Consider the following 27,751-nt stretch of genomic DNA (forward strand, 5'->3'; position numbering starts at 1 on the left):
TGTAAACAAACGCTTTGTTTACATAGCGAAGAATTGTAAGCTCTGTAACTTGCTTATGACTCATCAAATGACACTCAAATTTTGGTTGCCTATTAAAAATGTTTACTGAAGCATTGTAAACAGTAAAATTGAAAAAATAATTTTTGACCAAAATCGTGACCCTTTAATGTCGTGTTTATGGGAAATCTATATCATTTTCTGCAAACTGAATTTAAGTCCAGCGAGCAGTTTGCTTTGTCTGTGTAATATTATGTGTATACATATGATAAAATGTATTGTTGATAACTTTAAGATAATACATATATAGCAACTAATCTTGCCATTTTAAAGATTTGCACAAACAAACAGTTTACAAGCGCTGCAAGACAAGTTCAAATTCTCGCGAGTGACGTTTCAAATAACGGAAATACCGGATGTCTTTCTTTCTTTCCAACTGAATGTGTAAACATGGTTACGTTTGTTTGACATTAATTTTCATCTGTATCTTGTTTAGAACAATGTTTTTAAGTTCAATATTTTATTAAGAAAAAAGGCATATGCACACTGTAGGACGAGTGTTTTAAAAGTTCAACATTTATGAATTAAAAAAAACCTGTTTTCGAAGGTATTTATTAAATAATCAAAATCAAAAGAACATTGAGATATTTTATACAAAAAATGAAAACAGGAAAATTTTATCGCTGCGGTACAAAAACTATATATGAGAGAAATACAATGTTTCGTTTTGGAGGGAACATGTTTCCACAGGAGATTTCATCTTTGTTTAAGAGCAATGTACTTTTTCACGCACGGAAATTTATGCGAATATGACAGTTAGTTTGGTTAATTTATGATGTTAAAAGTATCCGTGGTTTTTTATTCATTCAATGGATGTTTCTCAATCTTCTTGTCCCCGACAAATGCAGATTGAGGCGAGCATAGCGAGAATCTGTAAAAGAAAAAGGAATGAAACGTAGTCATATTCATAAGTACTTGGTATATGCATAATATGTAGTTGATATGATTATGCGGAACATATTGGAGCTGTTATAAAAAGGCTTTCTTATTTATATCTATTATAGTATTTCTGAACGATTTCGATTCTTAAAAAGCAAAAGAGTAAACTTTCTGAAAATTTGCTTCTAAAAGTGTCATGCACAGACACAGTAAGCATATGAATCACTTTATATTTAAATAAAAGAATTGATTTACATGAAGATCTTAAGCCAAGTTTCCTTCGCCATAATTTCCTCTACACATCAAAATTGAACTGACGAATGCTAGAATCTGCAACAGAAATGATACACATGAAATAGGAGCGTGAGATATCAGAGAGGAGTATACACTGTAGTTAGGTAGCTATATAACCAAATATTGATTTTACTGGGTTAATTAAAAATAAATCTGATCAGTTTGCTTTATGTTTATTGATAAGAATATAATTTGCTATATTGAAATACTAGATATAAAAATAGTTATATTGAAAACATGCAAAATTCCAGTTGTTGAGGTCTTGTTTGTCCTATTGATAAATATTATTTTCTACAGTGAAAACATCATTCTTAGTAGATATGCTTTTCTCCAACGTTTATTTATTGGTCTCATGAAAGTGTTCTTGGTCATGCTGCATTTACCCAGTATCGTATCGTTTTGAAATAAACCCAGGCAAACTAGAACTTATTATTCGTGTTTAAATAGAAATTTAAAAAACTCTAGGAAATGTTTTTATTTATAAATAAAATGACCATCAATGTTTGTTTAACACATATTTTCTTGAATTTAAGAAAATCTACTTTTTTCAAGATTTATTACAATATGGTAATTTTTAAGCGACACAGAAAATATTTGCTATAGAAGAAAGACAAATAAAACCGTGACATTTAAGTCCGGACACGATTTTCAGCTACTCTTTCGGTTAGACAGAACTTCCTTTTGTTTATACTGGTATATTTTGGTGGGACTTATACCTCTGATCCTATCATGTCAACCTGAATGTGTACATTGCTCTAGTTTTCTTATAACTGTCTCTTTAATCTCAATATCCCATAGGAGAATGGTGGGATTTATCATTACATTTATTGTTTAGATGCAAATTTCCCTGAAAGAATGCAATATTATAATATTATATATATAGTCCTCTACAGACAATATTGGTATTGAATGTAATCAGTTGATTGACTGTTATATGTAATATATAATATATAAAGATACATGTATACATGTATGACTTTTATAAATGCCATTGAATATCCCTCATTGGATCGTGTCTTTATGTCGTGCAGTGAATAAAAGAATACCATACCTCGATGATGATGATAGTAACCCCTACACCTAGGAACACGCTGCTGTACTTTGAAGTGTCGAATTTGTTGATCAGGGCGTCATAGCAGCCCTATAATAAAAAAAATAAGTGATTAATAATAGTCTCAGTTTAAAATTACGCAACGTCATTGGGTAAAAACGTGTCACATGATGGTCGTCTATATTTTTTCCATAATCGGCTAGTAGCAAATTATAGACGGCAATATGTCAACCGTAACATCTTTTTCGTTATGAAATTATTTTAATTATACTAGATAAAGGTAACGTCCTTGATAGCACAGAACATTGTTACGTCGGAAATGTCCGAATTGTTGGCTTTACCTCGCCGTCTATAAACTCTGACAACCTGACATATTTCCCTAGACAGTCAGTAACGAACTTTATAAGTAAAAATGCATCATAAACAAAATCATTACCACATTGCACTAACATACTGTAAAATTTTTATACCGGTATTGTCATGTTGTAAATTTTGAACTATAGTATTTACTGTCACCATAGGTATAGTCTTACTATTACATGTTTGATGTTTGCTTTACATTTTTATCATTTTATAAGTTTTATTCTTATATTGATCTTTGTAAAATGAACTTTATGATATAGCAATAAAAACTAGCAATTCTTTTTCAAAGCCAGTATAAACCATACTAAAACAAAGTATTTTACTCGGCGAAATTCTCTTCAATTGTTTATTTAAAGGTATATGTGGCGTATTTTTCATGCTTAGAAATATTTGATTGATTTATTTATTTAAATAAGTTATATATAAAGATATATCTTCAAAATAAATTACGCATTTTATATCATTCGGTTTAAAAAGATATAGAAATAAATTTTAAAAAAATATAATTTTTATGGAATCGATAATAAATCCAGCATTTTAATAAACCCCGCCTTAAATCGTTCACGTGATACATATGTACCACGCTCAGTCTATCACAACAACAATGGCGACGATGAGAAAGATAGATATACCGTAAGGTTTGACAGATTTGGAAAAGAACGAAAAAAAAAGACTGACAAGGATAAGAACAAAGGGAAGATTGTCATTGGAGACCATGTAGAATGATTGAATAGGAATTAAAGCCGAATTAAACTTAAGTTTTTATCATGAAGTTGTAGGGGTTTTGCTATTCAGGTTTATACGTACTTCATGTGTTCCATGTCTTTACTTTATAAGTCATAAACCACAAGTAGAGGAATATTTTTAATAAAGAATAAGTAAACTCTTTCAGTACATGCATCCCTCAGGGAGAGGGGATATTCACTCATTTTACCGTGTCATTGATGCTAAAATCGTGTTTCATCTTTATTATACACATAATAAGCAATTTATATCGTTCTACATTAATGAATAAAGGAATGATAATGCATCTGATATAAGAATTATATAATATGACATGCAAACGTGATTCTAATTTGTAAACAAACTGTTTTCAATACTAGGTTTTCCCGCACTCATGCACAGTGGCGTTACAAAAGGCGGATCACATTTATTTAATATTCATCAGACGTGTAGCAAAGTTTAGAGACAAATAACTAAAGAAAGAACATGTTTTACGGGCCTAGAGTTTGTGAAACGTCTAATCCAGGCACGTAGCATCAGGGGGGGGGGGGGGGCGGGGGGGGGGGGGGGGGGGGGGGGGGGGGCTGCCCTCCCCCCCCCCCCCCACTTTTTCTCCCAGCAACAAAGTTTTTGAAATTTACATATAAAAAAATGAATTATAATGAAGTTGGCCCCCCCCCCCCCACTTTTTTGGAAGTTAGTAAAAAATTGATATGAAAATAAGGAAATGAGTAGTCAAATTGAATACCCCCCCCCCCCCCCCCCCCACGGATTAGGAAAGTCATGATTTGGAGGGGAATTTCCCTTTTTTTTTTAGCTTGTCAAGATTATTTGGATGGGTCTGCCCCCCCCCCCCCCCCCCCCCACTTTCAAAAACGATGCTACGTGCCTGTAATCATAAGAAGCGCGATGTATATTTTTACTCAAACTCATGTCAAAAATTTTACTCCAAATACGCCACATACATGTATACCTTTAAGTGAATTAACTTCATGGCTTTTACAAAAAATGAAAATATTTTTCCAATGTACAGTTATTTTTAAAGAGATCCGGTCGATTTTGACGGATCAGTATATCAATTGTCTTTATAAAGCTGCATACACTTTTTCTTCTAATTTATTTGCCTGAATATCTACTGTTATAATTTCAACCATTATAATGTGTATAATTCATGTGTCTGTTGACCATTGACACTTTTGTGATTTGTATTGAACATTACTTAGTGTTAGCACTTATATTATGTAGGAAAGAGGGTTTTCAGTTTCTTAGTTTTTTTTTCCTTTTGTTTACACTAGCAAACATTAAAGTACGTTCAAATGAAATAAAATCATTTAGTGAGTGAAAACAAAAGATACTGTTTTGACGATCAGGAAGTTGTACAAACGGAGGTGCTAAAGACGTCCATCTTCATTCTGCATGCACCGTCCGCGCTTTCCTATGATTTCATGTTGCATAAGAATTGTATACATGTACTTGCATCCAAGAATAAAATCAAACCTCCCCCTTGCTCCTTCATTTTGATGATCGCCACCATCAAAATAAAGAAGCTAGTGGAATGTTTGACTTGAATCAGATTGAGATTATTTGATTTTTACTTCTTTAGGGTTTAAATAATCTATGAAAAAATCAATCAAAATTTTGTTGACAAGACCGGAACAACCCACTCCGATGGTTGACAGTTTTTGCAAGCTTACGAACAGAACTGCCAACAAACAGTCATCTGTCAATTAAGACGGATAAACTGGAAATTGCACGTGATAGAATTGACATTAATGAAACTACTTAGATCTGTGATTTTTTTAATCTTATAAAATGATAGAATAAATCCTTAATGGATGAAATTTGTAGATATATATTAATTCTGGATTTTATTTTAAAAATGTTATGTCTGTCTGTATAAGAGCTGTCTTTTCCCCCCTCTATTTGTAACGACCTTCCATACGTGTGCTACGACATTGCAATTAACTGTATTTCAATGACTCGAATAGTGACGTCTTTCTAAGTGATTAGATGAACTACATTTATGTATTATTGACGAAGCTACAATGTTGTTCTGTATTTAAAATGTTTTCATTAAGAAACCGTGGAACAGTGAAAAATTATCACATCAAGTCTGTTTTTGTTTTGCATCTAATCATATATGTTAGAAGTTTAGTCTAACATTAAGGATAAAATTTAGACAAACCGAAGTGTAGTAAGTTCCCGCAGCAACGTTGTCTGTACATGTTGGTGGTGCAGTGTAGTTCGAAGCGGTCACTCCAACGCAACAGGAGGTTGGGATCTTCTTCGAACCTTTTGTCCAGTTGGGCGTATTGGCAAAGTCACCGGCATTTCCGGCCGTCACAGCGTTCACTCCGCAACATTTCAGCTGTAAAAAGTACTCTAGTCTTTACCAACACACACATATTATTTTTGTGGGGAAAAAAACACAATTTTTTAAAAATACATGTATATATAATCATAAAAGTTATACAAACTGAAGGGTTTAAAAATGTGTATGAACTAATGATTTATAGACGATATGAAGATGTTGTTTTCCTTCTGTATTTGGTGAATACAAGTTAAAGAGACACGGAAGCCGAGACGTACTGTGAGAAAGATGTAGTTCCATCCGTTACTGAGTTGGTTTGTTCCGTTCAAGCTATCCTCGCGGAAGTTATTTTTTAACGACGTCGACAACTCGTCCCTTACGACAGAGTCTAGCTGAAAGATATAAGTGTGTGTAATTACCAGTCTACCAGTTAACAGTTTTGATTTCGTGACCCAAAAATTGACATTTGGTGGATGATGCTTATTTGTGTTCATACCTGGTTTTGCATTGTGAACCACAGGATGACGACGACAATTTGGGACAACAGAATGAGCAACACGATAATAGCGTACTGGAAAATAAATTGCAACATTTACTTATGCATTATGATATTATAAATAAATCCCTCCATTAATCTGTAATTCTAAAAGCCGTAAAAAAGATCGCGAAGAACAATTTTAAAATTATTATTGTAAACCATGCAACAAGGCCTTAGTGAGACTAGAGGATATGCAATTTTCAACTGCATTTTGCAGTATGTACTTTGGTAAGGATATCATCACAACAATCTGTTTTTGAAACTTCTTTTTAATACACATATATCTATTTTCGATTAATCTTTCTAATGTTTTGTCCTATTTATATAAAATTTCCCATAACAGCAATGTTTAAACAGATATATCTTTTTATTATTATTTTACCTGTCGATGACAGCTTGCGGGGCAAAATTAAAACGAAAGCGGTTTAACATTTTCCCCTGAACACAGTAGACAGAACTTACGATTGTCAGTAAACATTTGCTTTTGCAGCAGGCTCCCATTAACCCCAGCACTGCAACCAAGAATACAAACACCCCAACGATGATGAAGCCGATGCCGAGGTTCTTAACTACGTCACCAAGGGCTATTCCCGTCACGCTAACCTGGTCCAGAACCGGCTTAATTTCGTCGCTCACAAAGTCAATGTTGGTTTGTAGGACGATTCCTGGGATGAACAGCCCCAGACCCATCAACTGAAAGCAATAAGAATTTATTTTAAAGTCGTTATTGATGATATACAGTCCTTGGCCAAAAAAAAACGAACTGTGGAATTGTTCAAATTCGTGGTAGCTCAAATTTCGTGGATTTCATTGGTCCTCTCACCTAGAAATTTTCATACTCAACGAATTATGAAAGAAATGTACATTTATTTATTTATATATCATAAAAGAAAGTATCCTAATCTTTGGAGAAAAAAAAAGCCGTGACAATTCACGAAAATTGACCACAGCGAAAATTAATGATTCCACAATAACGCATGAACATTACTAAGAAATGATATGACAATCATGTAAAATATTTTCAAATATAGATCATTGAGCTGATCATTGAAAATAAATGTGTTAATAAACAAATAATTAGTTTTAAAAGTTACCAAAAACACTGTGTTGATTATCACAAGGATAAACTGTCCCATCTTTCCTCCACAGTCCAACCCCATTTTGAGTTCTGCAAGGGAGAAAAAAAAATATCTCAAAACCATATAAAACGTTCCATTTACTTAGATGAGCCTGAATGTTTAATATTCTCTTTTTCTAACAGAAGAATATCAATATTGACCTATCGGAATTCCTTGTTAATAAATGTTTTTAAACTATAGGTATACCTTCTGAGAATACTGCAGGTATATACTATAGTCAAATCAAACTACTGAATGAATTGGATTCTATTTCGTCCGGGTTATAAATTGCCTATGTCATTGACATACACGTATTCTAGAGAAGGATGATCCTGAAGTTTTCTAATCGAACAACCGGACCAGAGGGAATTGGCATCCTGATGAAGTAATGTTCGAATTCCAGATCCGCCATTTTAAACGGAGCTTGGAACCAGGATCTCAAATGACACAATTCCAACTAAATCCTCCTCCCATCGTTGTTGCACAATTACGTACCCAGCGACCGAGATTAAATGATTTCTCTATCAAAATTGAACACCGGTTAATACCGTATTACAGCAAGATTATTGAACCTTTATAAGCATGCATCATCATTCAAATAGTGCCTGTTTGTGAGGGGGTGTCAATTTCATCTGTTACCCTCCCAAACAGGCATTATTTATATAGTGTTAACCGTTGCCAAGTGTGTTGCTAACGTTGAAGGTAATAGAACAAATTATTAACTGCGTCTAAACCAATCAGATTTCAGTATTTAACATGAAAGTATAATAAACATCTCTGTTCCATGTCAGAAGCAAAAAGCAGTCATATCAAACAACAGTCTGCATAAATACATTTTCATAATTCATGAACAGTTAAGCGAAAAGGTAATAATACATGAACAGTGTACATATGTAAAGTAATTTTCTATTGGGTAGATTAAACTAGTTTATTTCCTTCAATGTAATGAATTATTTCCACCTCCTCATCCCGGAGGATAAAGCAATTCATTTAAGGATAATCGGAAACTTTTCAACGCATTAGTCATTGGTCATTGTATTAGTACATGTACATAAACTATGGGATACCAAATGATAATAACGCCTATCTACTCTTCTATATTTTTTTTAAAAGATACAGTCATCTGATCCAGAATAAACAGATATTCATTAGATTAAATAGATCCGTAACTTGTCATAGGCGTCGGAACTGGGCCCCCCCCCCCACTTTCAATTTGCTTCCGACGCCAGTGCTTGTTTTAAAGTACATGCAATGCCAACTATGTATAATTTTTTATCCGCAGCATCGACGTTTTTCTGATTTTGTTAACAACAACAACCACAACTTCAAATATAGTGAAGATTTTGAAACTTTTTTCTTCCATAAAATATTTCGTTATTTTTTTTTTCTAAAAGTTAATTAAGAAAATGAGTTTGATAAAATCTCCTCTAGAATATATATTATTCCCATCCCCCCTTAAAACCCCTTATAATAGTCAATTGAATTTCAGGGGAAAGAGAAATAAATACCTAAATGTGTAAAGAAAATAGACATACCTCTTGTTCAGCAGCTAGAATAGTAAGTTAATGTGTAAACAGGATCTTGGTAATGCATCACGTTTCCGGGGTGCGCGGCTGACAGGCTATTCGTTGATATTAAGTATTACGCGTAGGTAATACTATACTCTCAAACAAATCAGTATCATTCATAAACTTTAAAAAGAATTAACAAACTTATCATGCCATGTAGCATTTGATTTAAGTTTAAACTGCGATGAGCAATTTTCTGTCTTGATTTTTTCTGTTAAAAATCTTCTGTTATCTGGGTGTGAGTTTGATAAATAAATTCCTACGAGACAAATCACTTTCACCTAGCCCATCCCATTTTGATGCGTCAGAATGAGCCCTTTTTTTTGGTTATCTTCAAGGTATACCTGTAATTGTTTGTACGATTATGAAACAACTAGTAATATGGGCTGTTGAAAATCATTGTTAGGAACGCACTATCTATGCACATGCGTAAAAGGTCGAGTGAAAAAAGTCATTAATTCAAAACTATATATAACTCAGCTCCTCTCCCTTGCAATCAATAGAAAAAAAAATAATCTTACTGTATTTTATAAAAGTTCTTGTTTTGGGGTTTTTTTTTGCTTTGTTATTGCTATTTTTTTTATTCATTTGTCATATTTTTGTTGTTGTTGTTGTTTCAGTTTATTAGGTGATTTGATTTGCTTTGTAGTTGCAGTTAAACGATATGTTCACAATCACATAAAATCCATCTCAATAGAAAGACATACACGCCAGCAAACAGAAAAACCACATTATTTGCAGTGTTTCTTTACATGGCAAACAGGAAACCGGAAACATTTTTTCAACTGGTTTTCTTTTCCTTTTGAATTTGTATATGAAGGAAAACTTGCTTTAAAAAAGATAAACTTCCTTTTCGTGATGACAGTTTAGTAAGATATGTGGGCTGTTCAGGTTATAAAAAAAAACAAACAGAGTCATCCAGCGACACACCATCATAACAGTCACCGGAAGTAGTTATCCATGACGTCACACTCAATTCATATTATTCATGTCCGGAGATGGAGTTTCAACAACAATTTATTAGCAAGAAGATGAAAGTTGTGAACATAAAAAAGTCGATCCTTGATCTTCATGGACGATGTTTGATCTGCATACATGATCGAAATGATGCTCAACCTGGGGGTCAAGTGTATATAACGATAAAGAAGGATGCCGTAGACCAGTAAAAGTACATAGTGAATGATGCATGCGCGGAGGGAGGTCCACGGGACTTGAATTTACATGAAATTACTTGAGTTAGACCCCTCCCCCCTCCTCACCCTTTTAGATCCGCGCATACGATGAAACAATACTGTCCTCTCGATGTTTCTGTGATCTCCTCTTTGGTTATTAAGAATTTGGTTATCTTCAAAATAGTAATGAACATCAGACAAATTCTTGATTTATTTATCACTTGTACAATATGTACATACACAATTTTTTTTGGCAAAGTTAGACCTAACCATCAGGCATATAGCATCAGGGAGGACCAACCCCCAACTTTTTCTCGCAGCAAATATAATTTTCTTAGATTTACAAATAAAAAATTGAAGTATCAGGAAGCTGCCGCCCCCACATTTTTGGTAGAATGTAAGGAATTGAAATGAAAATAAGGAAATATTAAGAGTGATATTGAAAATCGCAGTTACAGGTATACTGCTTTATGCTTTTCGGAATTTGTTTCCTAGGACAGATTTTTATCTTTTGGAGTTATAGGTATACTACGGTGTATACGGTGTAGGTGTACTATTATACTACGGATTAAGAATTTCATGATTTTGGGAATTAGCCTTTTTGCTGCTTGTCAAGATTTCTGATGATTAGCCCCCCCATTTCAATTTGCTTACGACGCCACTGTATATTCTAAAATAATGGCATGTATCACATTTTACCAATTGCTGTCAAAGAATACTTATTCCCAGTATCGACAATAAAAATGATGCGAACCTATCTACCAACACGTCTTTGCACAAGATAAAAATATTTTACAGAAAATAAACGGAACAAAAGTATGTATTTGAAAGACATTCATGTATTCTGAAAATTATTTAGTGCACTAAAGCCAGTTAAGAAAACGAAGGGCTTTATGATAGATTTGACCACGCTCCGACCAAAATTATCACCTCATAATATTCAAAGAATGATTCCTTATTACTCATATTTACATTATTTCCGATGTGTATACACTTTAAAACAACATAATTTTAAAACTACTATTTTTACGTACCACATGCTGTGTATTACTACGCGGCGCAGCCAACATTGTTTTTCGGTTGTGCTATAAGTCACGCCCATTTTGTGTCACTCATGTTTTATGAAGTTATTGGGTTTAAGGGTTCAAAATTGATTCGTAATGTTTTCATTGACAAACACAGTTGAAAATGTAAATATTTTTCATTACCACATAGTAAACTATAATACTAGCACACAACTAACCACAGTGACTTTACTTTTTTAAAGATTAGTGAAGGATACATTATGTCACATACGTGTTTCATACTTATATAGGCTCTTCTTTCAAGAAAAGCAGAAAAGTTCTAATTTTGAAGTCGATTTCGGGCATCAGCCAAACGTTTTGCTTTAATCCATTCTTCCAACTGGATTCATTTCTAAGGACTCTTTTTGTGGGATGACAAATTACCCTTATTCAAAGTTCAACTACACTTCGTAATTAGGCTTTCATGATGTGTGTAATTTTCGTTCTGAATTTCTTGTTAATTATTTACACAATTGTACACCCCTGTATTACTTGTCTTTACATTTTTCTACGATGTTAAAATACTGATTAGTGTTCAAACTTTTATTATTTTTTTTTTTGTTGGTCAAATGTTTCGTGGTAAATTCTTTTGATATTCATATTACCAGGTCCAAAGCTTTAAAACACCTGGTAGTTTTGGTCAGCAGTCGTTATTAACATACAATATATCAGCGATTATGATATAAAGCGGTGTAATTCAGCGGAACATGTAAACAGTTATATGGCTGATTCTGCAGAAAACTCATTATCCTCCTTGCAGACGACCTGCTCCAAAACAAACCTTACCCTTGCTTAATTACACAAGTGAATAGAGAGACGTTTCTTCGCATCAGAAAATAACGCAGGCGCAGCAGCTGTGATTTTTAAGTAGACACTCGGTGAAAGTTTTTTTCTTCATAAATTTACGTATGTTTGCTTGGTATTTTTATTACGTCGCAAAAGCCTTCTGCAGCAGCATGGCGGATTTTTCGAAGTGGGCGCAGAAACACCTGTCAAGAGTTGGAGAGGACTTCGAGGAAGTAGACAAAGATAAGAGTGGATCTCTGGACTTCTTCGAGGTCTATAATGTGTTGCAGAAGTCCGGCTTTAAAGGCACGCTGGAAGAGGCAAAGGTGAGAAGAATTTGGTTTATTACCACTCCCTCGAAAATTTTCCAGGAATTTGTACATTCCGTGTAAGTTTTTCAACCTTTTAAATGCGGATTTTCAATATTTGTTCTTTTTAATTATATTTCAGAGAATTTTCCAATCGTTAGATGTAGACAAGAATGAGAAAATATCAAAAGATGAATATGTGAAATCTATGGCTAAAGTTCCAAAAATAGACTTCAAGTGGGTATAGTACTTTTTTTTTAAATTTCAGTGTACATATTAAAATATTTTTTAAATGATTTACATTTCCATGAAAGCAAAAGATATTGCTAGGCAGTATCTAGCTGCAGACTATAGTTTCTACGACGAATCGACACTCTGTATCTGTTGCTCATCACTTTCTTTGTGAGCGGGGCACTTATTGTGCATCAATGTACAGATTTTGGCATTTTCCGTTGTTTAGTAATCAAGGAATACTAAAGCTATTTCATTCATCACATGAGCAGATCCGTGTGCAACGTCGGCAACATTGTGCCGTTTTTTTGTGATTCATCGCAAATAGCATACATCTATTTGTAAAGAATATACCACATTTACAATAAATTTCAAAGAAAATAACTGTCGCATTTTCTACGTAGATGAAAACGCCAGGAAGTACTTTATGTGTGCAATATACATGTATAACCAATAAATTTTAATTATCTATGCATAACCTGAATGGTTTTGGGTTTTTTTTTTATTTCAAAGAGAACACTACACAGCCTAAGAACATTTTTTCCTTGCAGACAAATCGTTTTGAGGCGAGCCTTCAATAAGCTAGATAAAGACGGAAGTGGTTTTCTGACACGTGACGAGATTTTGGACGCGGCCAGTAACGAGGCTGAGCTTGACGCGTCTGCCGAGAACATCTCGGACCTGCTCATCTATCTCGTGACAGACGACGACAAAAAGGTCGACTTCCCCTACTGTGCAGATAAACATGAAATTTATTTTTAAAAACACATTTTATTTGGCTACTGTAGTATATTAAGCAAATTGCTATTTCACATTACAGCTGTTCCTTTCTGCTATAGTTATTTATAAATCAAATCGTTCCCTTACAGATTGATTACGAAGAGTTTTTGAAAATTTGGAACGTCAAATCCACAAGTTCCGCCATGCGCACTCTGTTTCAAAAGCTGGATACAGACGGAAGCGGGAAAGTGGACCGGAAAGAGCTCTTAGACGGTCTGCAGGGGGACAGCGAGCTTCACTTACAGGCGCCCAAGATCTCTGAAATACTAATTAAATGGAGCAAAAACCATACGGGACCTTTGTCATATGAGGAATTTCTCAAAGCATATGAAAGCGTTTGATTTCCTGTAAGGACTCATTGGGAGACATCTTGAGAAGAGACACTCAATACAAAGTCAATGTTGTTTTATTTTTTAATTCAATGCTACAGTGGTACTAGTATTAATATTCGTTGTTTATATATTTATACAATGTATAAAATCGTAACACATGGTTACATACAATTTTATATTTTCAACCAAAGTAATAAAATGGCTTTCGAATAAAATCTTATGTTATATTGTATAAACATTGTACGAATGTGTACGATTTATATTTTGTTCATTTGTGATAGCTTTAATTAAAACATTTAGTTTGTGCCATTTAAAAAATATTTTTAAATCAAAAAAATAAATTCATTAAGATATCCAAATTTGGATCAATTTTACACCAAATAACTAAACGTACTTTGAAAACTTCCGCTATCCGACTCTTCCGTACAGTCGCCCATTGTATTCATGTCTATTCTTATTTCAGTTGAAATCTCGATGCTATCCCTGATATCTTCTATTTTTTCGTCGTTATCCATTAAAACTCTTTCCTCTAATTGAGAATTGAATCGTAGTCGTCTATCTAAATATGGCTCCGATTGCGCTCGAGTCGATTTCAAACGCGCGAAAACACGTGGTAGGCTTTTCAGACGTTTCAGAGGGGGCCTTCTTGTCTTCCGGACCGTGTTAGCCTCGCTTTCCCGCGATAGCATAACCGGAAGTGCCATCATATTTGCTAAGCCTCTTCCTAGCGCACTTCCGGTGTCTCTGTTGTTTAGGGATTTCCATTCTACGTCCATGCTCTCTAGCGTCTTATACACAGCACTGAGGTCTCGCTCTTTTGTAAACTTTCTTCTCGTTTTTTCGATGTCGCGTAGGAAATAGTTCACTTGTTTGTCTTCCTCATCGTGATTATTAGAGAGTCCGCGAAAAAATCCCAGAATCAGGACTCCAAAAACAGCGCCCCCGTACACCATCACCACAGACACCGTAAACTCCATGGCGCCCTGTGCATCTGCGTGTCTGTCATAAACATTTTGCGTTGTGTTTGTCACATTCTCCATGTCAGAAAAAAACCTCTCTTCAGCCTTAAAGTTCCATTTCTTCTTGTATTTCAGGACTTCAGTTCCTATTGTTTGAGGAATGAACCGGTCCTTATGAGGGTCGCGGCTCAGTAATTTTTTTTAATTACAAACGCCGCCTTGTGTGTCTTTTAAGTGTTAAATGAAATACATTATTCATCCGCAAGTAATATTTTGGGCAAAATGAAACTTAACTACAAAGTCCAGAATGTACAAATCGGAACCTCCATTGCAAAACACAATTTGTTCTCCTTCAGATAAACCTTGTGTAGGATTTCGGGTTTATTTTTGATACGTGACGGAAAAATAGCCAGCTACTTTGTTAAAGTTCATTAGTTTTTATAAATACCTCGTAGAGTTAATCTCGGAGAATGAATAGGCAGTGTTCCATAACTGTGAAATTTAAAGAATGAACTTGCATAAACATGTAAACTTCCATAATAAGAGGGTTAAAATGCGGAGGTAATTGGTGACCATATGCATGAAATTTGAATTTCATCTCGCATAAGTAATGTAAGGCACAAAATATCATAGCAAGCATCGTTAAGTTCTGTTTCTTATGCCAGTGTTTAAAAAACAGTCATTTAAATTCCAGTACATTGTCGATAAATTTGATGATATTGTGCGCATCCAATTGCAAACGCATAAAAAATATGTGTGAAATGGGGGGGGGGGGGCAAAAAAGTCTTTGGGTGTGGAGGGTGTCCTGAATTTTATTGCTAATCAGGAGCAAGTTTTTTAGAAATAATTTGTAGATATATTAGAAGCATGGGTGTTTTTGTTTTTGTTTTTTTTTTTAAATGTTATAATAATGAAAAATAAGTGAATGACTTCTGTTACTTCTTATAGGCCGCAGAGTTAGCGATCGTTTTCAAAAATGAATTTGATTTGCTATAGAATATTTTCTAAATGCGAGAAGCTGTGCACTCTCAGATGACACGCAGCTCTTTACAATGTACATACTGAATTCAGAGCTCTAATTTCATTGCACTTTAAGAAGGCTGGATGGTCGTGGCCATTTTTAGACTGTATTGATCTCCTTTTAAAAAAGAGCTCTATATAAAAATATAGGAAGAAACACAATTTTAAATTTCTTCTTTGGTTAATGATAGTTTATAGATAAACACATCATATCCTAAAAGTTAAAGTATATCAGATGATTGATCTGTTGACCGCTGAGCATCCTTAAGTTGATGCAGACACATAATATTAATTAAAGTAATTTGATACTTTTTTCAAAATGTTTGCCTTTTTATAGGTCTAGTAAGAAACATGAATTTATGTTGATAAGTAATCAATACTTCGGTACTCCGTTGTCGATGAACGTTTTCCCAGGTTGGAATATAAAAGGTACGAGTCATTACGAATCCGTATGTAAACCACAACCTTTACATGTGGATAGATTTCATAAACCAACAACCAAGAAATTCGTGTATAGAATTACGTCCTCAATTTAAAAAAAAAAATAGATATCCTAATCTATATTATAAAATCTGGAGTACGAGCTCGAGAAGTCCGTTGGTACATGTTTGGAAAGTGACACTATACATGTGCATGTATATCATACATATACATACCCAAGTCATATGAATTATACTGAATACGCACACAGGAGTTCGAATCCGCCTGGGGCTTTTGTTCATATTTATTAATTACATAGTTGAATCATGATTATTTATACAAATTTTCATTTATTTTTTCGCCTTTTTGATTTCTTACTTCTTATGCATTATTTTATCTATCACAATTAAGTACTTTTTTGGTGATTTGAGAACCTTTTTCACAGTGTTGCTGTAGTGTGCCACCTTAATTCTAAAAATAATGAAAAAGTTTTGTTAATCGCTTAAACACAGTACAAACAATTAAGGTACACAAACCCCTTGATAAGGGAAATAACTCTCATTAGGATAATCACTTTAAATACATGTATTGTTATAATGGATGAAAAAATTCACGATTTTTGTAAAATATAGCTATTCGATTTATAGAATTGTATGTGTGTCAATTTTTAATTAGTTGAAATTTCCTTTCGAATAATTACTATCACTTGGGCAAACTAAGTGCTTAGGTTTGGATAATGAACTTAATATCACGAATTTGGTAATAATTGAACAACAAATAGGTCATATTATCAGCGAAGCACGATTGTCGTGTGTCTTATCGTGTGTTTCACCTTTCTATAAACTACCCTCCATTTATCTCCATTTTACAAGTTTATTTCCAGAAACATCATGAAAGGATTTCTGATATTTTTCGCGGTTATTGGGGTTTTGGGTAAGTGAAATGTTTATCAAAATCTTTTTTTTTTAATTTTTGGGGGAGAAAAATCTTTTTTTTTTCTTTTAGAGAAAATGAGGTTAGGTTAATTAAAAATTGACTTTTCTCCTGCAAATAAAGAAAACATTTAGAGAACATACATGTACTATAATGTGTATGCACAGTGTAAAAGAATGCAATCAGTTGAACGTATTTTTACCAGTGTTCTTTACAAATACATAAACAGGGGCGAACGACATTTTCAACATAGCCAAGTTAAGTCATGTTTTTTCCGTTTGATTATTGAATTTTGCTTCTGTGTTTAGCGTTCTAACTTAAAAAGAAAAACAATGGATAGATAATTACTATAGATCGAGCTATAATGTATAGATAAGTATGGTTGATATGTTATAGCACTGGCCATTGCTGAGAGATGTAGTCACGTGGAGACCTGTAAGTTAACTCTGTGTCCAAATAACTCAACTCACCTGTCCTGTCATAATGGCCGATGTACCTGTGACGCCGTCCAATGTAAGTGAAGGAACGAACGAACGAATGAATGAAAGAACGAATGAAAGAAAGGACGATCTCGAATGAACGAATGAATGAACGAACGAAAAAACGAATGTATGAATAATTGAATGAATGAATGAACGAACGAACGAATGAATAATTGATTAGTTAGTTGCACTGATATTTAAGATCGTCTACTTCACCGATCCATTTCATTTTATTTCATAAAAACATATAATTCGTGTGCCTGAGGTTCAATATACAAAACATGTGCATACACACTTACTATATTATAATCATTTAGATTTTTATTTGAGCATAAGATAGCCAAAACCAAAACAAGAACAAAGTGGTATTTTTTAAATACGTAGATAAGCAAAGTTCATGTAAAAAGGTCAGGAATACACAAAAAAAATTTATTCATGGCACTCTAATTCACATGTAAATCATGATGTAACTGAAATGAATAGTTAGGATTATCGACTGTAAAACAATTAAGGATTATAGATGATAACTATAGTTAACTCTAATCTATAGTAAACATAAACTATCAGTAGCCATAGTTAAGGCGTTAATCTGTTCCATAACAGCAAACAATCGCGATTGCAAAAAAATTATTCGTAGTTTTACGATTTGTAAACTACGGATTACAGTTGTTAACTAAAATAAACCAGAAATGTAAAGTTAAGTTTACGGTTTGTAAACAATTATTGCAGATATTTGAGGCATCGAATTCAGAAATCGAAATTATGTAAATCACGTTATCGGATATTTAGTCTAATAAACACAAGTGTGAAATAAAGTTTATGATGATTTTTGACAAATGTAAATTTTGAGTAGAAATTATAATTTACGTTTGTTTAATAAACATGTTTAAACTAAGTGAAAGCTATACAATTTACAACCGAAATCCGTGATCAACGAATGCTCTTTATACAATATGTACTTATTTTTTTTTTTTTTTACATATGTGAATCTATTGATCGCGGGTTATACAGACTGAAGAAATATTAACATAGTTGATAACTGTTAACAAGCTCGTTTTTATTAATTGGCTTGTCTTTTTCTTTGCTCAGGCTACATAATGTAATCATTGATCAACAATAAAACAATAAGTGATTGTTTGCAAAACAAACATGAAGAAATTTTATTTCAGTCACCATAGACTTATATCTTATATCTTGACGAAATTTTTTCCTTTCTTTTTCTTCTTATTTTGTAGCATGCCAGGATATAATTGACTGCGCTGCAATAGGCCGTTGCCATGACAACAATATGCACTACCACTGCGTGGACTTTGTTTGTAAATGTCTCCCAGACTACATCGGGAAATAAATGTTCAAAAGTTAATCATGTCTGACTTTTGTCAAACTATGCGAAAAATATCAAATCCATTACAGGAGAACCCTAAAAAATATTGTAAAATACTCCTACTTGAGCCTTATAAGAATATAACTATGGAATATGTTACATTTTTTACTCTGAAAAACTAGATTGGCAAAGAGATTTCCTCAAGATTAAATGAGAATGCCCATAGCAGACCTACCTATCATTAATTAATCAACTTTTGGAACACCAAAATAATATTTTATAAAGTGTGCAGCAGGCTTGGGGTAATGCTAAATGTAATGGTAATGCATTGCAATGCATTACATGTTTTCAAAGTAATGCTAGTAATGTATAATGCCTCAAAATTAGCATTACAAGTAATGCTAATGTAATGCATTACTTTCCAAAATCTAGTGTTACATGGCATTACTTTGCATTACTTTGCATGTTTATGCATGTTTATGCATGTTTATGCATGTTCACTTTAAAAAATGTAATGAATAATTGAATAGTTGAAATTGAATTTGATTAAATTTATTTCTAAAGAAGAAAGAAATAATTCTAATTGAGAAAAAAAATGTTTTAATTGTACATGTTTTGTTATAAAAAAGGTTTTTTAAAATTCATTTTTGAATTGTTTATATTACTAAAGATAACAGCACAATTTCATAACATTTTTAAGAGTGTTGTTATCAAGAGTTTTTAATCATTTAAACAATTTACTCCAATTAGTTTGCACTTCAATAAGAAATGTTTCAACAACACACTATGCCCCCGGGATAATCTAAGTATCAAAACAATCTATTGTTATAAGAAGTGCTAAACACCCCAATCCCCTTCCCTTCGCTATGTCACAATAGAATAGGAGACAGACATGCACCTTTAAAAGCAAAATGAATGCACTGTCCATCCATGATGAAAATCAATATCACTTCCAATATTATAACCTATTTGAAAATAATCTTTCTTATTTTCTCTCTCTGTCTCTGTCTTTGTCTCTCTCTCTCTCTCTCTCTCTCTCTCTCTCTCTTGTATATTAATTACACTGTACATTAGTTTGGACTGATAGAAAATACAAAATTTATGTATTTAATTTATTATTGCACGTAATATATCCTAAGATAAAGATCGTCAAACAGTATTTTCCAGTCCAAGCGTTGAATGCTCCTGCAAAACATTTATTCAGTATAGCCCGGAAGGTGGATGCATTTAAAAGATGAACCCTTTGAAACTTCGATCATAAAGTGCAACAGCAATCTTTTGTCTTTAAGTGTACTCCGTAAAAAGAAATACGATTAAAATATATTAAGAAATATAACTGGGAAAAATCATCTGTTTATAAATTAATAAAATTAAGTGTCCAAAATTATAAAGATTTGTGTAATCTGGGGATATATCTATATTTAACATTAAAAAACCGCAACATTATTTCATAAATTGTTTTTTGTTACGCATGTTATCCTGTGTCTCTATTTCATATCTGACATTGTATCATGCCAAATGTCTATAAATACCATTTTACTTATGTAATATGTTGTTCATATTGCCACAATATGATTATATATTGAGCAAATAAAATATGACTCTTGTTTATTCATTGAATTTGAACCTGATACTGAGCATGAAACTGTAGATATTTTAGAGAATGTTGTATATTTATAACATTTGCAAAAACTCTTTATTAGCTTTACTTTAAAAAAAAAAGTAATGGTAATGCATTACTTTACTCATGTAATGGTAATGTAATGCATTACTTCAAGAAAATCAAGTAATGGTAATGGTAATTTAATGCCCAAATTCATGAAGTAATGGTAATGTAATGCATTACTTTACAATGTAATTCGCCCCAAGCCTGGTGTGCAGTAGTCTTCCAATATTTCAATATTTGTCATATCTGTCTGTAGCTCTCGGTCTGAAAAAAAAAAGACGACCTATATCCATTTCCCCATGTCCGAAGATACAGACCTGCAACTAGTTTTGTGTCTATCTGTACTTCCATTGGAAGTAACTAAATGTTTGATCTTTCACATTAATTTTTCACACGCTTAATCAACCCTTGTATGTCATAAAGTAGACTTTTATATAGTACAGAGTTTTTACCTAAAATCCCAAGTAACAATAGTACCCTAACTTCACAACACAGTCATTCAACACCACGTTCTAACTTCTTTATTTTCAAATGTTTACATCAGTCATCACTGTGAACAGTCCAATACTTTTAATACTTAAACCAATGTTTTACCACAGATTTAAGTTGTGATACTTCATTCGTAACTTTTTTCACATGATAATACAAAATACATCATATTTTAAACAGACATATATCTCAGTCTTGTTATTTTCATTACAAAACACCAAACGAAAGTATGCTTTATCAATTATTTTACAGCAGTTAAATCAATCACCTCTTTAAAATCAAATGTTTAACGATAAAATTTGACCAAAAATTATCAAATGAGGTACTTTTGAGTAGTTCTTTCAAAATATGATTTTTTAGTCATAAACTAAGAAATACATCTCATATTTGTCTCTTTTTCAATAAATATCTGTACAAATTCCCCGAAAAATATCTTTGTACAAGAAGGCAATTCACATTAAATGAAATATCCTAGTTATTTATTTAAACATTTACTTTTATCAAAACACAAGAAACTGGTACATATACAGTCATTCATATTGTTTGTCAGTGCTTCTTAACATATGACGAGACACTTTCCAACATAAATTTGATAAATAAATGCAATTTGCTTCTTTTATAATCAAAATAGAATTTCCTAGAGTAACATGACCAAAAACATTATCTCAGTCAAAATACCAAAGCCAGATCTCTGCAATATTCCATTAATTATTTTTTTTTTTTTCATCACAATCACAACAATTTTTCCTAATCTTGGCCGTTTTGGAAAGTTTTTTTGAGGTTTAATCTTGGGAGGGGTACATATACTCTAATCGTCCACTAAATCTAGAGTTTCCAACTCGTCCTCTACATCATCAATGTCATCACCACCGAATAAATCCTCGTCGATCTCGATCTCTGCACCATTAACAGTGGCGGCCATTGCAGCCGCTATTGCGGCATCCGTTTCCGTTGTGGATGGTTCTTTCGGAGGTAATGCAGCTGCTTCGTCCAGTTTCTTAGCTTCATCTGTTCATAAAAGCAAACAATGAAATAATCCATTTAATATGCCTGTTTGAACCCATAAAGTAATGCTCTTGACAATGCATGTACCAGAATTAGGTAATCTTTCTTTCCGTTTTCAAATAAAACCTGTTTTGTATGCATTTAAATACATTCACTTGCAAGCCATGAACCAAAGCTTGTAGACTGGAAAATCAATTCAATAGACTGGAAAATCAATTCAATAAACAATGTAGCTTTTGTCACCAAAGTTAGAGTCTTACTGACCGATAAACCCCATCTACATACTGCTACAGCATTTTGTGTATTGCATGATTTTTGATTGACAACTCCTTTCCGTTACAGATTAGAGTTTTGATGCATTATCTCAATAAAGGTCTTGACCTCACCTGTTTCATTTGAGCCTGCAGATGAAGGCTCACCTCCGCCCCTGGAGTTGACCTCAAATTGTCGTTCTGTTGCCACCGTCCCCGATCCATCAGACTCCCGGGCCGTTGACATAATATAGTCCAGGTTAATATCAACCACCTTTCGGCCACTCTCATCCTTGAAATAAAGAAATAATATAGAGCATTTAAATTTTTTCACAAGACAGTGACCTAAAACATCTAACTTCTGAAAATTATAATTCATTAACTCCATACAGCACCATACGAAATTCCATAACTGACTTTTTTTTTAATTAAACACCAAAGCAACCAAGTATTTATTTCATTTAAAACAAAAAAACAATTATACAAGCATCCAGAAGTAGGTACAATTACACACATTTGAAAATGTGATTTTTGTAACCATTCAGCCCTCCCCCTTTCCCTGTGTTTTACCTCATCGTCAGAATCACGCTCCCGTTCTATGACCCCTTCTGTGGCCTCATCATCATCCTCGCCCACCAGGTCAGGGTTAAACTCAAACATCTCTCTTCCACTGATCTGAAATTCATTATTCAATTCATTATCCAATGTATTCATTTGGTTGTGCAATGGGATAGAAAACTTGTAATAAAAGAATAATACTGTCCGATATCACCTTCATATAGCATTAGTATGATTAGTACTTTTTTCCTTGTATGAAACATTGAATATAGCAAATTTAAGATCAGTGTTTAAAACTGGAGGAAATCTTTCATTATTATCCTTACAAACTAAAATCAATGCCAACAGAGTTTTCTTATAAGAATTTTGTTATAAAAATATTTTGAAATGTTCACTGAATAAATAACTTGAAGCATATCAATACTTACTCCAAAAGCCCGGCCGGCTTTGTAATCTGCCTTCTTCTTTTCCTGGGCAGCTTTAGCTTGCTCGATCTTTTCTTTCCTCTGTTCAAAACAAATTTGCACATAAAGAAACAACAACAAAATCCAGGGCATGCACGTCTTTAATACTCAAACATATCAAGTACAATGTACTTTAATTCATAGTGACCATACACATGTATCAAGCAAAATACAACTTGTAAATTGACTAAAAAAAAAAAAAAAAAATTCTTATATTATGGAATTGGGGATGCAGAAAACTCAGTCATTAGGAAAATGTTTTTCTTTGTATGAAAAAAGGTTTCAGTTATAAGGAACTAAAAATTGAAGTATCCAGGACTTCCTCGCAGCATTTTGTACAGCAATAATATGGAACAGCTCACCTTTCTCTCCTTCCATTTCAAAAAAGATTCTAATGTGACTTTTGTTGTTCCACCACCAAGAGCTGCTCTCTGAGATTAAGATAAATCAAAATAGTAAAATACATACACAAATAATGAAATTCAAGAAGTAAAACAATTACAATATCATCCGTCTTTTTATATATTCAACTTAAAGTACTTGTTTTTCAACTTTGCATTAAAAAATAAAAATATCACAAAATGTTTGAGAAAAATACTTTAAAATAAAACCATCAAAGAGGATCATTACTTCTTTCTCTATAAGTTCCTCTATCGTGATTGCGGATGCCTTATCTTCCTTCTTCTGGTCTTTTTTCAAAACAAAGCCTGTAAAAGAGGAAGAATTATAAAATATCTAAATCAAACAATGCAGGGGGGGGGGGGGGGGGGGTGTTGCAGGCGGTTTTAATTGATGCTCCATTTAACACAGATCTCTATCATTAACACCGCTCCAATGGACACAGATTGCCATTATAAGCAGTTTTTTTCACACAGAGAACCTTGGGATGGAGCAGTACCTGGGGGTAGAGCATGGCGGTAGTGACACTTCTTTCCTCCATTTGGACACTCCCAAAACCAGCCGTATTTACTGGACTCCACAGCTTCCAGGAAAAACTTACATATCTGATTAAAAAAAACAAACAAACATTTATTTTTATCTTAAAACATATGGTAATTCATATTGTTATGCAGAGAGAGAGAGAGAGAGAGAGAGAGAGAGAGAGAGAGAGAGATTTTGTAATACAGAAAATGGAACATTGTTTATTATATCAATATAATTTTACACAATATATAAATAAAGACAGATAAGAAAGAATTTTCTGTATCATAGTTTATAGTAAAATAATGCATACAGCACACCCTATACACAATGTTGATCTCCACTTACAATTGCAGTTTTGGGCAGAGATTTTTCCTGTTCAGCATGTTTCTTGTTGACCACATCTCTCAGCTGTTCTTCATCCCAGTTCTCCATTGTGTCTATGGGTAAAACATCGCCAGATATATTTTTTTTGCATAAAAAAATCTTACTAAGACAATTCTGTTAATTTATCATTTTCAAACACACTGAAACATAGACTGTCTGATAATACCAATATATACTGTAACTGATATGTTGTGAATATAATAAAACATATCTACACTCTATCTGCTATATATTATGTCTGTCTTGTGAACATACCATCTTTTTCATCTCTGGAATCAGAATAAATGTTGATCTTCTCTCCTTTCCTCTCAATATTCAAGTCATGAGAAAATTTACACTTTGCTCCTTTTGAACATTGTCCTTGTTTGAAGAATGCACACAACACAGACTTGGGATCAACACCTGATGGAAAATTTTAAAAATTAACATCATCATACAAAAGTTTAATAGTCCATTACTTTGTGTACAATAAGTTTAAATTATTATAAATTATCATACAAAGGTTCAATAAACATTTAGTTTAACGTGGTATGGGACATCTGTCAATATTAATGTGGATTAAAGTACATTTTTATTATTTTCAAATTTTACGATATTTAACCAAAAAATAGCTTTTAAAAATATTTTGAGAGGTAACAATTGTAAAACCCCCAGCAGGATTCAAACTCAAGACTTACAAATTCATAGTAAACCGTGACAAAATTGGGAAAGAAACTACTTATATAATTACATTTGGTTTTATTGTTCATTTTAATAAACACAATATGTCACAACATGGAAGTGTCCCAAACCACCTTAATAGTTCACATACTTGGTTTACAATACAATATATGAAATAAAAGCTACCTTTCAATAAGGAAAACAAACTGGACATCAAGTATAGATCAACATAAAAACCAAAATTTTAGAATGTTGAAACTCTATAGCATACTGTAAATTCCTAATTAAACGCGAGGAATTAATATCCGCGTAAAATCGCGAGAAGCATCCTTCGCGGATTTTAAAATCTCGCCATTATTTTCTGAGAGTTGAAAACTATAAGAAATAAGGAGAAAAGTTCAATGTTCGCGATTTTATATTCTCGCGATTTGGTAGAAACCAGCGGGATCGCGGAATTAAGTACTCGCGTAATATAAGGAATTTACAGTATACAAGTCCCAAGAACAGTGCATATGAATTAAGAGAAATGTAATTATACAAAATGCATATCAATGCAGTATTTTACGGTATGTTTTTGTTAATTCTACCTTTGGAAACTGTTTGTACGGGCTTAAACAAAGTGCTCAGCTCATCAGCTTCTTTTTTCTTATCAAGTTTCTTCTTATTCTTGTCAGCCTCCGCCTGTGCCTGTATACACAAATGGTTTTATTATTATCCAAATTTTCTTTTCTTTCTAACATTAACAACAACAATAATGATAAAAGTATCAACATAAGTGTTAACCTCCTGTGATGAAAAATAGGTAGATTTTGAACTGAAAAGCGATAGTATTGTGCACCGACCTTTTTACCTATATTTCAGAGCATAGATTTTATTATGTAAGTAAGGGTTTTTAATAAGCAGTTAAAGATATAAACTAAAATATAAGACTTTTGAAATTCATATTTTGTAATATTAACAATGCAATAATAATGTTTATATGCATTTACCATCATACTGATTACAGATACATGTTTTAAATATTTGAGTGCAGAGACTTTAACAATAGCCTTTGTTAAAAAAAAAAAAAGGTTAAGTTACCATAACTTAGCATAAAAGAGAATTAAGAACTAGTACTAGTAGGAAATCATATATTCTTTTTCAATATCAAAATGATGTTCACAAGTTTATCACAAATCATGCAGCATTGCAATTAACTGCAAGTCAAGTTTACTGTTATGGCCAAGTTGAAAGATATATTCAGTAATCGCTAAAGCCAAGTGTGGAATTGCAGAGCTTCTTTTTCCTTTGCGATGATAATATTGACATGTCTTGTAACTAATGTAATCATGGAAAGTGGCTTCTTTCATCGTTCAATGTATAACACATGCTTAAAAATTTGTCATTCACCTGACTTTAAATAAGTGCTTGTGTGTGCCTCCGATTTAATGTCATGCACTACTTTCAAACACGCGAGATTTTCTGGCCACAATGGATTCCAAAATAGCTAGCTATCAAAACAAGCAACATATTTTGAAGAAAATCTGTAGATTTTTTTAATAAAACCGGTAGGCAGGAAACAAAGCTAAAAAGCGGTAGACTTCCGCGTAAATCGGTAGAGTTTACGAATATGGTATCAAATTGCATAGTACTATAAACCAACTTTCACTCATGACATGACAACTCAAAGTTGTACCATTCTGACCATTGATAAACTAAATTTTAATGACCAATTTTCCTAACAAAACAAAACTAGATTCTATCATAAACATTGAGAGACATTAAAAGACTGGTTTGTTGAGAAAAATACCCAGGATGGCAATGTTCTTGCACATAATTAAAAGTAACATTGTGTGAAACTTCAGACTATTGTGAATATAAGTATTATAAACCACTAAAATGCTTACCAGTTTACTGGCTTTCTGGTTTCCAAACTTGACTTGCTGTGTAACATTTTGGATGAACCTCTGTTGTTTCGCCCCCTTCTTGTTCTTCAAACCAAAGGTCTTGTCCTTACAGGGTAATAAATCATTGTATTAATTGAAATAAGTAATTAAACGTCTGGTATGAATCCCACTTTAATGCTCATGTTATTATTTCATCAAATATAAATGATATCCATATCAAACTCGATGTGGTGTTAATCTATAGGAGTAATGTCAACAATCTTCGTGTCTCCATAGATCAATGACATGTAATTGAAACTCCTATTGATAAGTTTGACTCAAAATAAGTAGATTTACCTCGATAACTTTTTCCTTCTTCTTTTCAATAGTCTTTTTGCCAGGTTCATTTTTCTTTGGTGGCATGGTATTTTATGAATTTTGTGTTTCTTTTTTGTGATTTATTGCAAAAATCTGGCGAAATGTGGCTCGAGCCAAAATCGGAAGTACAACTCTGGAATACCGATCCCGATGCAATACTTCCACCCCCCCCCTTTTTTTTTTAGATTTTCATAATTTTCAATGTTTATTTCATTTGCCTTGGGATACTGCATGCTTATATGTTTTGACACCCAAATATCATTCATTCATAGTAGATTGCTTAAATGTATAATAAACATGTTATTTTGATATATATGATCGAATTACTTATAATATAATTTACAACAATTTTTAAAATGTGTCCCCCCGTTATTTTATGTCTTTACTTATTTCT

At 33.0% G+C, this 27,751-nt stretch overlaps 3 protein-coding genes and 1 long non-coding RNA gene across 6 annotated transcripts; 2 read left to right on the forward strand and 2 right to left on the reverse strand.

The window, feature by feature from the left end:
* Positions 1-592: 592 nt before the first annotated feature.
* On the reverse strand, positions 593-9,029 carry LOC105338422 (CD63 antigen). Of its 3 annotated transcripts, none has more exons than XM_011443531.3 (9): positions 8,870-9,029; positions 7,311-7,384; positions 6,679-6,909; positions 6,175-6,249; positions 5,957-6,070; positions 5,553-5,735; positions 2,282-2,371; positions 1,192-1,266; positions 593-928 (listed from the first exon to the last, which is right to left on the reverse strand). In XM_011443531.3, exons 2-8 carry the CDS (start codon positions 7,374-7,376, stop codon positions 1,201-1,203), a joined length of 825 nt encoding a protein of 274 aa, XP_011441833.3. In that variant the 5' UTR covers positions 7,377-7,384; positions 8,870-9,029; the 3' UTR covers positions 593-928; positions 1,192-1,200. The 3 variants fall into 3 exon arrangements, with proteins under 3 accessions (XP_011441833.3, XP_011441834.3, XP_011441835.3); XM_011443532.4 differs by lacking the exon at positions 8,870-9,029 and adding an exon at positions 7,542-7,577; XM_011443533.3 differs by lacking the exon at positions 1,192-1,266.
* A 2,903-nt stretch (positions 9,030-11,932) lies between these two features.
* LOC105338423 (calmodulin-4) lies at positions 11,933-13,818 on the forward strand. Its single transcript, XM_011443534.4, has 4 exons — positions 11,933-12,250; positions 12,375-12,469; positions 13,015-13,180; positions 13,333-13,818. Exons 1-4 carry the CDS (start codon positions 12,047-12,049, stop codon positions 13,582-13,584), a joined length of 717 nt encoding a protein of 238 aa, XP_011441836.3. The 5' UTR covers positions 11,933-12,046; the 3' UTR covers positions 13,585-13,818.
* Positions 13,819-16,753: 2,935 nt separating this feature from the next.
* Positions 16,754-18,752, forward strand: LOC136272927 (uncharacterized). Its single transcript, XR_010710997.1, has 3 exons — positions 16,754-16,907; positions 17,304-17,420; positions 18,625-18,752. It is a non-coding gene; the product is annotated as an uncharacterized lncRNA (long non-coding RNA).
* Positions 18,753-20,885: 2,133 nt separating this feature from the next.
* LOC105338424 (zinc finger CCCH domain-containing protein 15) lies at positions 20,886-27,498 on the reverse strand. Its single transcript, XM_034446295.2, has 12 exons — positions 27,337-27,498; positions 27,001-27,105; positions 25,702-25,801; positions 24,710-24,856; positions 24,416-24,507; positions 24,045-24,150; positions 23,777-23,853; positions 23,509-23,577; positions 23,111-23,188; positions 22,695-22,799; positions 22,260-22,416; positions 20,886-21,876 (listed from the first exon to the last, which is right to left on the reverse strand). Exons 1-12 carry the CDS (start codon positions 27,400-27,402, stop codon positions 21,677-21,679), a joined length of 1,302 nt encoding a protein of 433 aa, XP_034302186.2. The 5' UTR covers positions 27,403-27,498; the 3' UTR covers positions 20,886-21,676.
* Between the last annotated feature and the right edge of the window lie 253 nt (positions 27,499-27,751).

The sequence above is a fragment of the Magallana gigas genome, chromosome 2 (assembly GCF_963853765.1).
Source record: "Magallana gigas chromosome 2, xbMagGiga1.1, whole genome shotgun sequence".
Lineage (NCBI taxonomy): Eukaryota > Metazoa > Mollusca > Bivalvia > Ostreida > Ostreidae > Magallana > Magallana gigas.